General features: G+C 40.6%; 3 protein-coding genes across 3 annotated transcripts; all 3 read left to right on the top strand.

The window, feature by feature from the left end:
* Nucleotides 1-775: 775 nt before the first annotated feature.
* On the top strand, nucleotides 776-1486 carry LOC114171164. The gene has a single exon (XM_028056371.1). It carries the CDS (start codon nucleotides 776-778, stop codon nucleotides 1484-1486), a length of 711 nt encoding a protein of 236 aa, XP_027912172.1.
* Nucleotides 1487-1727: 241 nt separating this feature from the next.
* Nucleotides 1728-2378, top strand: LOC114171163. The gene has a single exon (XM_028056370.1). The coding sequence runs from the start codon at nucleotides 1728-1730 to the stop codon at nucleotides 2376-2378; it is 651 nt and encodes a 216-aa protein (XP_027912171.1).
* A 12025-nt stretch (nucleotides 2379-14403) lies between these two features.
* Nucleotides 14404-14931, top strand: LOC114171162. Its single transcript, XM_028056369.1, has one exon. The coding sequence runs from the start codon at nucleotides 14404-14406 to the stop codon at nucleotides 14929-14931; it is 528 nt and encodes a 175-aa protein (XP_027912170.1).
* Nucleotides 14932-15388: the final 457 nt, after the last annotated feature.

Genomic DNA, 15388 nt, shown 5'->3' with positions numbered 1-15388 from the left:
AGTCTTGGGACGATACGAACTATGTTCGTATATGGGAACTCTACCTGGCGTTGCGGTCTATGATCTGTAGCATGTTTTCCCGCACGTGCTCTGTCGGTTGTGGCCGATAGGTGAGGCAGCAAGTCACCTTGAAGTAATCCTTAGACGATGTAGAATACAAATAACCCGATTTGAGGGTTAGATAGTAGGAATAAAAGTGTAGAACAATGTGGGAAGTTAAGTACTGTGATACGTGTGTTTGTTGATATATATGTTTGTAGCCTTGTATATATGATTTATCTGCTAAGCTCACCCTATCTGCGTGTGTTTGGTGATGATCGTGTACGTGGTACACGAGAGCAAATGTTGATGATGCAGGTGGCTCAGGTGCAGCTTAGTCGCGGAGAGGGGTTCAACTTGGGAAACTCTTACGTTTATTTACTGCTTTTGAAAACAGTTGTAAACCCTGATGGGTGATTTTATAACATTATGATTATGGTTTTGTTGTGGATGTTAATAAACTTTATTCCCGTGCTTTTGGAAAATGAGGTATTATTAATTGCGCCGAGTATTTTATTTTTCTTCATTTCATTTATAAAACCGTAATATCCTGACGGGATGTTACATTTGGTATCAGAGCAATGGTTTTCAAAATGATTTTTGGGGTCTATGGGGAGTGAGCATACCGTGTTACGCTTGCGTGACTAACTATTTGTGTTATTATTTTATTTTTGGATATGAAATCCTAATTTGAGCTGTGTGTGTGAATAGCTATAATATGTGGCGCGCACAAGCTATGGCTAACAGGGGGAGGAGGAACACCGTTGGAGCTGACGACATAGCTCAGGCGATCCATCGTATGGTGGACGCGATGCAGCCCATAGCAGCGCCACCCAGAGCTGTAGTGGCACCTACCAGGCCGGTATCTATGGAGAATTTCATGAAACACCGACCGACCAAGTTCTCTAGCAAGGTCACTCCTGATGAGGTAGATGCCTGGATGCGGGAGTGTGCGAAGATCTGTCGGGTGTTGGAATTCACGGATGAGCAGAAGTTGTTGTTTGTCACATTTCTCCTGGTGGCAAACGCGGAGTACTGGTGGCAGGGGATGCAGCAGTTGATGCAGATCCATGAGGAGCAGGTGACCTGGGCTACCTTCAGGACGAGGTTCCTGGAGAAATATTTCTCGGACAGTGCGAGGCATGAGCGGGAAGCAGAGTTCCTCACGTTGCAGCAGGGAACCATGACTATGGAGGCATACATTGAGAGGTTCGAGTACCTTGCACGTTTCTACACTCTGGTGGTCACTGAGGATTGGAGGTGTAGGAAGTTCGAGGGGGGACTAAAACATGAGCTACGCAGATTCTTGGTACCTCTCAGAATCAGAGAGTTCCCGGTTTTGGTCGAACAGGCCAAAACAGTTGAGCAGCTGGACATTGGGGCCCAGCCGAGCAGCACGACCACAAAAGGCTGTGACAGACACTCGTCAACAGAAGAAACCTTATAGCAGGCCACCGACTTCCTCCAGGAGGCTACAGTGCTATAATTGTGGCGGGGAGCACTTGAGGAGAGATTGTAGGAGCCCTGCCAGTAGTACAGGTGGAGGCAGTGGCACTGGTAAGTGCTACGTGTGTGATCAGACTGGACACTTTGCATGATAATGTCCTAACCGAAAACCAGCTGGAGGTGCGCCAACTAAGAAACCTCTATGAGATCAGCCTAGAGCACCAAGGCGTGTGTTCGCCTTGATGACTACAGAGGCAACCCAATCAGGTAATTTATTGGAGTTCATGTGTTTGTTGTGTGACCACGAGGTGGTGGTGTTATTTGACTTGGGGGCCACTCATTCATTCGTGTCTAATGAATGCGTGGGGAGGCTCGGACTTGCTATGCGAAAGCTGGAATGCGAATTGATAGTCGCTACGCCAGCATCTGGAGAGGTATCCACCACTTCTATGTGCGTGGGGTGTCCTATGGAGGTGGCAGGCCGCAGGTTCACTCTGAATCTTATTTGCGTGTCGATAGAGGGTCTGGATGTGATACTGGGCATGGACTGGTTGTCGAGCAACGATGTTGTCATTGATTGTGGACGGCGCAGGGTAGTGTTTCCAGATAAAGTGGGGTTGGAACTTATCTCGTCTAATCAGGCAGTGAGGGAGATTGAGGCTGGGGCTACATGCTATATGATAGTGGCTCATGCGGAGAAGATGAGTACAGCAGAGAAAATCAGCAGGATTTCGATAGTGGAGGAATACGCATATGTATTTTCGGATGAGATTTCAGAGTTGCCACCTATCAGGGATGTGGATTTCTCCATTGATCTCATCCCTGGCGCTGAGCCAGTTTCTAAGGCACCGTACAGGATGGCACCTGCTGAGGTAGCCGAACTAAAGAAATAGATCGAGGATCTACTTGAGAAGAAGTTCATCCGACCGAGTGCATCACCGTGGGGAGCACCGATGCTGCTAGTGAAAAAGAAAGATGGTAGCTCCAGGTTATGTGTTGATTACCGGCAGCTAAACAAGTTAACGATACAGAATAAGTATCTGCTGCCAAGGATTGATTATTTGTTGGATCAGCTGAGGGGAGCTGCGGTGTTCTCGAAGATAGACTTGAGATCTGGATATCATCAGATCCTTGTCAGGCCAGAGGATGTCCATAAGACTGCCTTTAGGTCACATTATGGCCACTACGAGTATGTAGTGATGCCATTCGGGGTGACCAATGCGCCAGCTATATTCATGGACTATATGAATAGGATTTTCCAGCCATATCTAGATCCGTTTGTGGTAGTGTATCGACGATATCCTGATCTACTCTGAGAGCATAGAAGAGCATGCAGAGCATCTAAGAGTGGTGTTGGGGATTCTCAGAGAACACCAGTTGTATGGCAAGTTATCAAAATGTGAGTTCTGGTTGGAGGAGGTAAAATTCCTGGGCCATGTGATCTCAGCCCAAGGAATTGCAGTTGATCCGGCTAAGATCGAGACCGTGGTGAAGTGGGAGAGGCCTCAGACAGTTTCAGAGGTGCGAAGTTTTCTGGGTTTGGCAGTGTATTGTCGACGATTTGTGGAGGGTTTCTCCAAAATGGTGAAACCCCTTACACAGTTGACGAGAAAGGATCAACCCTTCTCATGGACAGATGAGTGTGAAGCTTGCTTTGAGGATATGAAGAGAAGACTGACCATCGCACCGATACTGGCAATCCCTGACACGACTAAAATATTTGAGGTGTACCGTGGGACCTCGTATCAGGGGTTAGGCTGTGTGTTGATGTAGGATAAACGGCATGTAGCCTATGCATCGAGATAGTTGAAGGTTCATGAGAAAAATTACCCGACACACGACTTGGAGTTAGCGGCAGTCGTGTTTGCTCTCAAAACATGGAAGCATTATCTATATAGGGCGCAGTTTCAGGTATTCAGCGATCATAAAAGTTTAAAATACTTGTTTAATCAGAAGGAGCTGAATATGAGACAGAGGCGTTGGATGAAGTATTTAAAGGACTGTGACTTTGAGCTATTGTACCAACCTGGTAAAGCTAACGTCGTAGCGGATGCCCTGAGTAGGAAGAGAATTCATGTATCAGCTATGATGATTAGAGAGTTAGAGTTGATAGAGCAGTTGGGGGACATGAATCTGGGGTTGGATATGGGGCCTGGACAGATACGATGCAGTATGCTGAGGATCACGAATGAGTTCTTAGATGAGCTTCGAGTGGAACAGGGTAAGGATCAGGAGCTACAACAAATCATTGGTGAGTTGGGCATTGAGAAGAGGAAGGATATTCGGATGGGCAGAGATGGGATCCTACGGTTTCGGGAGAGAGTGTGTGTTCCTAGCAGCAGAGTTCTAAAGAAGATGCTCCTAGATGAGGGGCATAAGAGTCGTCTTAGCATACACCCTAGTATGACTAAGATGTATAAAGATTTGAAAGCCTCTTTCTGTTGGACGGGTATGAAGACAAAAGTGGCTGATTACGTAGCTTCTTGCTTGGTATGTCAGAAAGCGAAGATAGAACATCAGTGACCGGGTGGTATGTTAGAGCCTCTGGACATTCCACAGTGGAAATGGGATAACCTTTCCATGGATTTTGTCACACACTTGCGAGATCGGTGAGAGGGCACGACTCAATCTGGGTGATAGTAGACAGATTGACGAAGTGTGCTCATTTTTTGCCGATTAATCAGAAGATGAATATGGATAGGCTGGCGGATTTGTATGTTTGGGAGATTGTCAGGTTACATGGAGTGCCGGCGAGTATTGTGTCGGACAGAGATCTGAGGTTCACCTAGAGGTTCTGGCAGTCATTGCAGAACGCTCTGGGTACTCAGCTCCGAATGAGTTCCGCTTATCATCCTTAGACAGATGGATAGTCTGAGCGGACTATATAGTCGTTGGAGGACCTGCTGATGACATGTGTTTTGGACCATTAGGGTACTTGGAGTGATGTACTGCCGCTGGTAGAATTCACTTATAATAATAGTTATTATTCAAGTATTGGAATGGCTCCCTACGAGGCCCTGTATGGTAGGAGATGCAGGACACCATTGTGTTGGCAGCAGGATAGCGAGGTAGTGGTTCTTGGGTCAAAATTCTTACAGCAGACCACCGAGAAGGTAAGGGTGATTCAGGATCGGATGCGCGCGACTCAGAGCAGGCAGAAGTCTTATGCAGATAAGAGGAGGAGGACGCTTGAGTTTGAGGCAGGGGACCACGTGTTTCTTAGAGTGACTCCTACTACAAGTATTGGCAGGGCACTTAAATCGAGAAAGTTGACACCTCGATTCATCGGACCATATCAGATTATGAGGAGGATTGGTCCTGCAGTGTGTGAGATAACATTACCACCACACTTGGGAAACTTGCATAATGTTTTCCATGTGTCACAGCTGAGAAAATACATAGCCGATCCTACGCATGTTCTGGAGGATGGTGATATGCAGATACGGGAGGACTTGACCATTGGAGCCGGACCAATGAGAATCTTGGATTCTCAAATAAAAAAGCTCAGAGGAAAGGAGATGTCATGGGAGATGGAAGATGTCATGAGGCGGTCCTATCCTCATCTCTTCCCTAGTAAGTTCTCTTTTTCGAGGGCGAAAAATTTTAAAGGTGGGAGTATTGTAAGACACGTAGAATTTAATTAATTAAATAATTAATTAATTAATAAATTCGGGAGGGGAAATAATTATGACATTAAATTATGGTTGGTATGATGTGGAAAAGTGCTAGCTCATGTGGTTGAGAGTACTTTGATTGTGTGAGAGGACTTGGGTTCGAGTCCTATGTATGCTAACTTTTGTGTTATTGTTTTATTATTTTCTATGAAAACATGTTCTGGTATGATATGATGATTGAATTGTGATTTCTAGCATGAAATATGAATTGGTTAAATGGTTTGATATTGATTTGGCGATTGCATGGTTATGGGTTCAAGCCTTGGAGAATTTACATTAAGCTTTATATTTTTTTGGGCATTTTTGGCTTTGACTTGAATATGGAAAGGTGGAAAGGAAACCTAAGTGAGTGGGCAGCCAAAGGAGGCTGGAAAGGCAGCCGTAGGGGGAGTTGAATGGCACATTATGTCCTATTCAATGCCATTTTCGTTTTGGTATTAATCACTTAGTTTTAGGCACACTTTAAAAGGGAAAATTAGGTTAAGAGCTAAGGTTTGACAAGTTGGAAAGCATACCAAAGAGAAAGCACGAAAATCTGAGTTGTGAGACTTGAGGGAGAGTTGCGGTGCTGAATTGTGAGGAAGCGAGGAAGGTGGGTGATCGAAGGTGAACCTTACAAATTGTCGAAGTTTAAGCGAAAGGATCCAGGTTAGGGGAGCTGGACTCCGTTTGCCTTATTGTTTTTATTAAATCCCATGAACTGTATGATGATAGTGATGTATGATTCTTGTTCTGATTCTGAAATTCGGATTTCTGGAAAATTTCTAGAAACCGCCTGGCGGGCTATGCTTAGCCGTCAGGCGGCTCATGCCAACTGTGTCTGTTTGGGGTGTTTCTGGGGGCAGCGCCTGGCGGTGGAACCCGGTACTGCCAGGTGAGGCAAATGAAGGATGAAATTCTGGGTTTATTTTTATGAGCTACCTGGCGGTGATGAATTTCTGCCAGGCGACGCGAGTCTACTGACTCGATTTTCTGGTTTTGTGCTTTCTGGGAGATTTCTGATAGATGAATAAGGTGGGGAAAGTTAGTTATAAGATGGTAGAAGTGGTATTTGTTGATTTTCGGCTTGAATGATCTGTATAAGTAATGAAACAGTGCAGCTAGGTACTAAGATAATAAAATTGGGAAATCTGGTAATGTAAAGTTCATTTGTGTGGAAATTCTGAAAGGAAAATCTATGGAATCGGTAAAGTCAAATAAGGGACGTTATGAATGTCAAATTGCAAGAAGTGGGCGAGATTTGGAGTCTGGTTGGTGTAGTGCAGGAGTTTGGGAAGTTCTAGAACTGATGCACCGCCAGGCGACGTCGGCGACAGTGCAGAGGGGGTGTTTTTCGTGATCGAGCGGGAGTTGAGGGTCAGTGGAAGCTTGGTGTGAGAATGAGTGCATTTAGTTGAAGTTCGGAGTCATAGGGATGGGGAGTTTATGAAATGAAATTACATAGACGGTGGATAGGGTATGCGAGTATGAGTATATTAGAATAACAAGGGATAATTGTAATTGAGGTTTTGGTATGAGTCATAAAACTGTGTGAGTGCAATATTGGATCTTGAAAGGTCTCGTTGGAAGGTGGTAATGTAAATCTGAGTATAGTGGAAATAAGTTTATAAAATATAGCGAGATAAACTTGTATATTTAAGTAAGTTATAAAAGGGGAAGGAAATGGGGACAAGTATCGTATGAACATAGGTACTGTTTAGCGAAAAGGGTGGGTTATACTAAATTGCAATAAGAGTACGTGAATCTAGAGTGGGAAAATGGTTTCAAGTAAGGTACTCTAAGTGATGCAGGTACATTGTGACTAGTCAAGTCTATGAGAATTGTTATGATTCATTTAGTGAGAAGTGCATTGGGAGCTAGAATCTGTGAACCATGAATATTCATGATAGGGAATTCAAATGGAGTGTTGTTGTATTGAGTTGTGGCTCGGAACGTATCCCTTGAGTTGTGGCTCGGGATAGGGGTTAAACACGTGGTATTCCTCGAGTTGTGGCTCGGAATAGCATCTCTTGAGTTGTGAGTGTACTGGTTGTGGCCAGTACAGATGGGTCTAGATAGATTGCCCTCCTCAGTTGTTGGCTGACGAGTTTGGTAGTCTTGGGACGATACGGACTATGTTCGTATATGGGAACTCTACCTGGCGTTGCGGTGTATGATCCGTAGCATGTTTTCATGCACATGCTCTATCGGTTGTGGCCGATAGGTGAGGCAGCAAGTCACCTTCAAGTAATCCTTAAACGATGTAGAATACGAATAACCCGATTTGAGGGTCAGATAGTCGGAATAAAAGTGTAGAACAATATTGGAAGTTAAGTTAAGTACTGTGATACGTGTGTTTGTTGATATATATGTTTGTAGCCTTGTATATATGATTTATCTGCTAAGCTCACCCTATCTGCGTGTGTTTGGCGATGATCTTGTACGTAGTACACGGGAGCAGATGTTGATGATGCAGGTGGCTCAGGTGCAACTTAGTCGCGGAGAGGGGTTCGACTTGGGAAACTCTTACATTTATTTACTACTTTTGAAAATAGTTGTAAACCCTGATGGGTGATTTTATAACATTATGATTTTGGTTTTGTAGTAGATGTTAATAAACTTTATTCGATCGTTTAATAAAATTTGAGTTTTCCCGCGCTTTGGGAAAACGAGGTATTATTAAATGCGCTGAGTATTTTATTTTTCTTCATTTCATTTATATAACCGTTATATCCTAACGGGATGTTACATTATGTCTTGGTTTGAAGGTGATATGAAGATTACAATGATGTCCGCGATTTATTTTTCAGCTTAATTATGAAAGTGATGTAAAAATATGACTCTTCAAATTATTTTTACAAAAATAATTAATCACGAAAATTTGAAAATTGTTATAAAATAAGGTTTAAAAAGTAATTTTCAATTATAAAATTTTCTATTACATTATCTTTTAAATATTTTTTTATTAAAATATGATATTTTCATTTATACATTTTCATATTTCTTCTACGATAAGTCAAACTTATATAATAATAATTTTTAATTATTTTTAAAATAAAGTACAATTTGGTAATCTTGTTTTTTATGATTTAAATATAAGTTTTAATCTATCACATCTATCAAATTACTCACAAACTTTCACAAACTTTACTCTTAATGCACCCACTTTCACCTTTAATCCACTTAAAGTGAATAACACAAACTTCATACTCTAATCAACTTGATGTCATCCTCTCCCTCTCTAGGGATGTCAACGGGGCGGGTAGGATACGGGTAGTAGCTCCCCCGTACCCTACCCGCTGGATAAATATCTGCCCCGTACCCATACCCATATCCGTCGGGTATCCATTATGCGGGTACCCGTCTATTTTTTTCATATCCGCGGGTATCCACGGATACCCACGGGTATTTACAAAATTATTTAAAAAACAAATATTTAATCATAAATTCAAATAAAATAAAATAAAATACATCACTGTCATAAATTTTAAATAAAGTTCAAAGAAACTCAAGTTCATACAAGTCCAAATAATTATAAAAGTAAATATAAAATGACGTTCAACAAAATGAAAGTTCTTTAATTAATGTTTAGATCAAAAAGTCCAATTTTTCCAATTGATTCCTAAAAAATAAACAAAATAAACAAATAATAAACCTCAATTGCCATGTGCCAAGTATTCTTATTTTGATTCCATCATTTGACAACAAGCATATCATAGACGTCATTGTCTATCTTGGATTTGATGTATATGCCCAATTTCAAATAAAGGAAAGATAAGAATGTCAAGGGTGTACTTGGAAGAAGACAACGTATCAATACTTGAAATTTGAAGAATGAAGACAAGATTTTCAACTTAGAAAAAAATGAGGCTAGAATACTTTTTACTAATATATATATACATATATATATATATATATATATATATATATATATATGAGGGTACTTTGTTGAATTAAAGTTTAGCGGGTACGGGTATCCACGGGTACGGATACTATGATACTCGTACCCGCCCCGTTAACATGTGGGTATCAAAAATATCCGTACCCGCAGGTAGCGGGTATCCATTTTTAAAATCCATTTCCTACCCGTTACGGGTTTTATCCGCGGATACCAAGGGGTACGGATTTTTTTGACATCCCTATCCCTCTCCATCCCATCAACCTTGAGGGAGAGAGGGGAAGGAAGAGAGATATTCTTTTATTTTTAAATCAACTTTGTTATGTTTTGGTTTAAGGCTGATATCAAGATTACAATTATGTCCGCAATTTATTTTTTTAGCTTAATTATGAAAATGATGTAAAAATATGGCTTTTGAAATTATTTTTACAAAAATAATTAATAACGAAAATTTGAAAATTGTTATAAAATAAGGTTTAAAAAGGAATTTTTAATTATAAATTTTTTTATTGCATTATCTTTTAAATATTTTTTTATTAACTACATCTTGAATTTCCCTCCTTAGACCACTCACAAGCCTAGTGACTTTCTCTTCTTCATGCTCATCATAGAGTCCTACCTTTAAGAGCATGGACTCCATCAATTTGAAATATTCTTCCACACACATAGACCCTTGTTGAAGCCTTTGGAGCTTCAAAAGAGTCTTCATCCTATGATAGGAAGGTATAAAACATTCGCGCATTTTAACTTTAATGTTCATCCAAGAAGCCGCGGGTGGCTCTTGGTTATAATTGTCCATACAAATTTGATGCCACCAAGTCATGGCATACTCTTCAAACTCTAAAACTACCAAGTCTACTTGCTCTTGATCACTAACTCTATGAATGCTAAAACTTTGATCCACTTTGTGTTCCCACTCCATGTAAGCATTGGGGTCATGTTCTCCTTTGCACTTTGGGATTTTGATGGGAGGAGGTTGCCTTTGATGTTGCACTTGGTGCCTTCTTTCTCCACCCCATTCGGGCCTTCTTCTTCTTTCTTCACTTCCATAGGAGTCCACGGAAGGAGATCACCTCCTTGCCCTTCTTTCCTCTCTTGGTTGGATTTGTTGTTGTTGTTGTTGCACTTGTTGAATTTGTTGTTGCACTTGTTGTATTTGTTGCATTTGTTGTTGCATGAACATTTGAAAGGCTCTCTCTTGTTGTTCCCTATCTTCTTGCCTTTTAAGCTCCATTTGTTCGAGGAGGCTAGTGACATCAATGATGGTCCCTTGATGTGCCACGGGAGTCACCACTTGAGGTGAGTATGGAGAAGCCGAACCTTCTCCCTCTCTTACATCCTCCAAAACCGGACTCAAATCCATGTTTTCCTATAAAACAACTCCAAAAATTCGAGACAAGTAAAGAAGTTTGTTAATAAATGATAAGAAACTTGTGACCAAGTGTGGTCAAAATAAACAACCCAAGTGTTTTGATCACTCTCCCCCAAAGCAACAAGGCAAGGCTACACTCAAATCCACCAAAAAGGAGTGAAATGCTTTCAAAGTTTTTGGAAACCTTTTCAAGACAAGTTCAAGTGGCTTGGCCACTACACTCAAAGGAAAGCAAAGGAAGAAGACTACTAAGACAAAACAAAGAAAACTTTAAATCAAAACAAGCAAGAAAAGCACATGAAAAGACTCTATTGGAAAAATACTTGAACTATGCATCACCAAGTCTCAAATCATGCATATACCAAGAAAGATCATTACCAAGTTTTAAGCAATGATGAAGGATTATCTTGTTTCCTTTTAGAGTTATGAATATGGTGAAGTTGTTTAAGAAAGCTTTTTGAAAATTCCCACTGGACTTTAAGATGGCATGTTATCTAGATGTGAAGGTTCATTTCTCAAGCTCATGAAAGGAAGAAGAGAGTTGGATTCAAGCTTAAACACACACGGCAATAACAACACTTAAAGAGCAAAATGAAAGAAGAAAAATTAAAAATGGAAAGCATAGAAGATGAAGAATGGAAGAAACACGCCACTCATAGGGGGGATCTAAGCCAACAAAACCCTAGAGATGAGTGATGGTGCCGCCACTTGCAAGCAAGATAAGGCAAAGGTGAATTCACTTCTAGGAAGGAGAGCTCACGAAAATTGGTGATTGAATGCACAAAGTTTATAACAAAATGATCAACCCTTTTACAAGACAAGGAGCACCCTTTAAATAGGAGTTGATAGGGGTCCTTTAGCAAATACAAAAACATGAAAAAGGATTAACTAGCAAACCCTAAACCTAATGTGAGAGTGAGTCTTGTCCAAGTGAAGGGAGATGATTGGTGGAGGCATTCCCATGAGGATTCTAGGCCAAAAGAGGAAGGAGACCAAGTGACCTTCTAAGGCATAAACCACAAAGGCAAAAGGAGACAAGGTACATGTCTACTTTTATTTTTGCTTTATGCTTTTTGCTTTCCTCTCTCTTCCACTTCATCCAAGTGCTCCAATCACCAAGTGCCACCTAGCCATGCTCTACTTTCTCTTAATTACCTATAAAACAAGACAAACAAGGATTAACATGTTGGTTTAAGTTAATCTAATCTTGGTCAAAGGTCAACTTTGGATCAAAGTCAACCAAGTCAACCAAAATAAGTCAACTAGAAACCAACTTAGGGAATTCAAACTAAAGTAATGCAAAACAAAGATAAAGGTGATGGAATAGAAGACTCCCCTCTAGACATGCTTCTAGTGATCCTTCTTGGGGGAGCTTCTAAGGAGGTGGTCACGCCTTCATCAAACATGGAACTAATTAGCCAATATCACCCAACACCCAAATATGAAAACTAGTAGCATAACACTTAGTGGAAACACAATTTTGGTTCATCAAAGAGCCATATTTCTCTCTGTAAGATTGTAAAAGTGTACCAAAATTTTTCTTCTTTCAAAAACTAGTTTCACAAAATGATGAGAAAGGTGTTTTGGGTGGCTTGGACACTTAGTTCCCAAATTTTTAGGCCAAAAATCAAGTTCAAGGAGCATACATCAAACAAGACATAAGGTGAATGCAATATTCAAATACTTAGAATAACAAGAACAAGAAAACTTCAAGCTAACATATGACATATGACTCAAGCAAAAGTTAGGCACATTTAAAGACTCAAACATGTAGCTATCATGCATTTAAACTTTTGGAAATGAAGGTAAATGATTAAGCACACAAAGACATGTTATCCAACAACATTTAGGAGTAAGAAGAGTAACAAAAACAGTAGCCAAAACTGCCCAACATAACTTGAAAAACGTTGATTCGCGGTGATCTCGGCAGTTCTGACCTTTCCTCAATATTTTAATCATAACTCTCTCCACAGAACTCCAAATGCATTGGTTCTTTTTTTGTTAAAAACTAGACTAACAGAGCTTTATTTTGACATCAAGAACGTAATTTTTGGACCACTGAGCAGGTGCAGTTTAATCTTTTAAAATCGTGAATAGTTTCTGCCAGCATTGTTTTTATGTTGACCATTCAAAGATAGCTACACAAGACAAGGTTAGAACATGAAAACACCATATTCAAGGACAACCAGGCTCTGATACCAAATGATGTAGGATTATCCTGTTCCTTTTAGAAGATTAATGAATATGGTGATGATTGATTAAGAAAACCAAGGAAATCCCCACTGGACATTAAGATAGCAAGCTATCTAGATGGGAAGGTTCCTTTCCAAGGTTCCAAAGAGGAAGAGAATGGATTGATGGAGAGTATGAAATCAAAAGGGAAAACATATAATAGAAACAATATAAACCAAGAAGAGTAAAGAAACATAAAATGAAAAGTAAGGGAAAGGGGAGGAATGGAGAATTCACGCCACTACAAGGCTAGGCTAGCAGAAGCCATGGCAACCTTGAAGATGAGTGGTGTATGTCGACACTTGCCAAGGCAAGATAAGGCTTGAAAGAAATCCACTCCCTAAGGAGGAATGCTCTCACAAAAGGTTGAAACACAAAGTGTATAATTTCTCCAAAATGTTCAACCCTTCTACAAGTGTTAGAGGTCCCCTTAAATAGACAAGTCTAGGGGGCCCTTAGGAAAACAACAAAGTAGAAGGTTACAAAAGAAACCTAGCATGTTCTATAAAGTAGGTCAACATAGGGTATGGGAGAAATTTCGTCCAAGTCTCCTAGGTTGCAAGTCTTCATGGCCAAGGCTCCCAAAGGAGGGTTCTAGAACATTCTAGAAGACCTGGTGTCCAAGACATGTGGGCCTCCCCTTTCTAGATGCTTCTAGAAAGTCTTGTTCCTTCTCTCTCTTCCTTAGGATGCCAAGTGTCTCCCATGTAGTCCTCCTCCTTTCTTATTCCTACAAAAAGTAAATTAAGGAATTTAATAGCATGTTGGTTTAAGGTTAAGCTAATCTTGGGTCAACAAGTCCACCCTTAAGTCAAGGTCAACAAGTCAACTCAAAATAGTCAACCACAACGAACTTCAAGAAATTGAAACTAAAGAAATGCAAAATAAAGATAGAGAGGATAATGCCTTCCCTTTTGTCATGCTCCTAGTGATCCTCCTAGGGTTGGCCTCCTTGGAACTTGATGAGGTGGTCACATCTTCATCACATGGCAACCCTGAAGATGAGTGGGTGTGTGCCGCCATTTGCTATGCAAGATAAGGCTTAAAAGTATTCACTCCCAAGGGAGGAAACTCTCACAAATGGTTGTGACACAAGAGTGTTTTTACTTCCAAATGTTCAACCCTTTTACATGTCTAGGAGCACCCCTTATATAGAAAAGTTTAGGGGCCTCTAAGCAAATAAAAGATACGTAAGGATGTCTCCACAAAAGCCTAACCCTAGCTTCTAGAAACTAGGTCAAATAAGGTTACAAAAAATGAGAGACAAAAGAGCTAACTATGGTGTGTGCAAGGCTAATTTCGTTCTAGCACAAAAGGAGACAAAGAATGTGTCTCATATGTCTCCAAAAAGTGACCAAAGTGTGCTAAAAACAAAGGAGACCAAAGGTATATAGGTACACTTGCTTCATGCTTTTTACTTTATGCTTTATGCCTTTGCTTTACTCTCTCCTCCACATCATTTATGCTCCCCAATCACCATGCGCCACCTAGCATTGCTTTCTTACTCCTAATTAACCTAAAAAGCAAATAAACATAGATTAGTATGTTGGCTTAAGTCAAGTCAACTATAATCAACAAGTCAAACCTAGTCAAAGGTCAACAAGTCAACTAAAGTTGATTCAACTAAGTCAAGTTTGGGAATCGAAAATAACAAACACAAATGAAAGGGATGAAGGATTAGTGAACTTCCTTTCTAAACATGCTTAGTTGGGTCCAAAGTTCTTACAACAACTACTGAGAAGGTCAAAGCTATTCGGGAGAGAATGAAGGCAACTCAGAGCAGGCAAAAGTCCTATGCGGACAAGAGGAGGAGGCCTTTAGAATTTGAAGCTGGGGATCATGTGTTCCTCCGAGTAACACCGATGGCAGGAATACGAAGGGCTATCAAATCAAGAAAGTTAACTCTGAGGTTTGTTGCGCCCTATCAGATACTGAGAAGGATTGGTGTTGTAGCCTATGAAATTGCCCTGCCACCGCACTTGGCGAATCTGCATGTGTTTCACGTGTCTCAATTGCGAAAATACATAGCAGATCCATCCCACGTACTAGAGTCAGATGATATTCATATCAGGGAAGAGTTGACGGTGAACGCTGGACCGGTGCGGATCCTTGACTCGCAAGTGAAAAAGCTGCGAGGAAATGAAATAAAGACATTGAAGGTCCTCTGGGATGCAATCACTCAGGAGATGACTTGGGAGATGGAGGATAGCATGAGGCAATCTTACCCACACTTTTTTCCTGGTAAGTGCAATTTTCGAGGACGAAAATCTTTAAAGGTGGGGGGAATGTAAAACCCGGGAAATTTAAATAATTAAATTAGTAATTAGTAGAAGCCTTTATGGCATTTAATGCTAATTGTTGTATGTGGAAAACTACTAGCTCAAGTGGTTGAGAGTACTTGATTGTGTGAAAGGACTTGGGTTCAAGTCCTAGGTATGCTATTTGTGTGTTCTTTGAGTTATATTAATTTTAATATGTAGGATTATGTTAGTGATAACATACTTATAGAATTTGAGGAATTAACACGAACATGACTTGGTTAAATTGGTTATGCTTTGATCTTGGAATTTCAGGGGTGTGTGTTCAAATCCTGTTTAAAACGAAATTAATCCCTTTATTTTTGCTAAATATCATTGTGGGTTGCATGTGAAAGGGCATAGAAAACCCTAGTAGAAAAGGCATCCAAGAGGGGCTGAAAAGTCACTAAGTAATGGGCCTTGAGTAGCAATCAAAGCATCACTAAGTCTA

The sequence above is a fragment of the Vigna unguiculata genome, unplaced genomic scaffold (assembly GCF_004118075.2).
Source record: "Vigna unguiculata cultivar IT97K-499-35 unplaced genomic scaffold, ASM411807v1 contig_122, whole genome shotgun sequence".
NCBI classification, from domain to species: Eukaryota; Viridiplantae; Streptophyta; class Magnoliopsida; order Fabales; family Fabaceae; genus Vigna; species Vigna unguiculata.
Note: the sequence above shows the minus strand (reverse complement) of the source record. Positions and strands in the feature narration are given on the sequence as shown.

Excerpts from the sequence above, each read along its gene's own strand:
- LOC114171163 (XM_028056370.1), top strand. The coding sequence starts at position 1,728 with ATGACTACAGAGGCAACCCAATCAGGTAATTTATTGGAGTTCATGTGT.
- LOC114171164 (XM_028056371.1), top strand. The coding sequence starts at position 776 with ATGGCTAACAGGGGGAGGAGGAACACCGTTGGAGCTGACGACATAGCT.
- LOC114171162 (XM_028056369.1), top strand. The coding sequence starts at position 14,404 with ATGAAGGCAACTCAGAGCAGGCAAAAGTCCTATGCGGACAAGAGGAGG.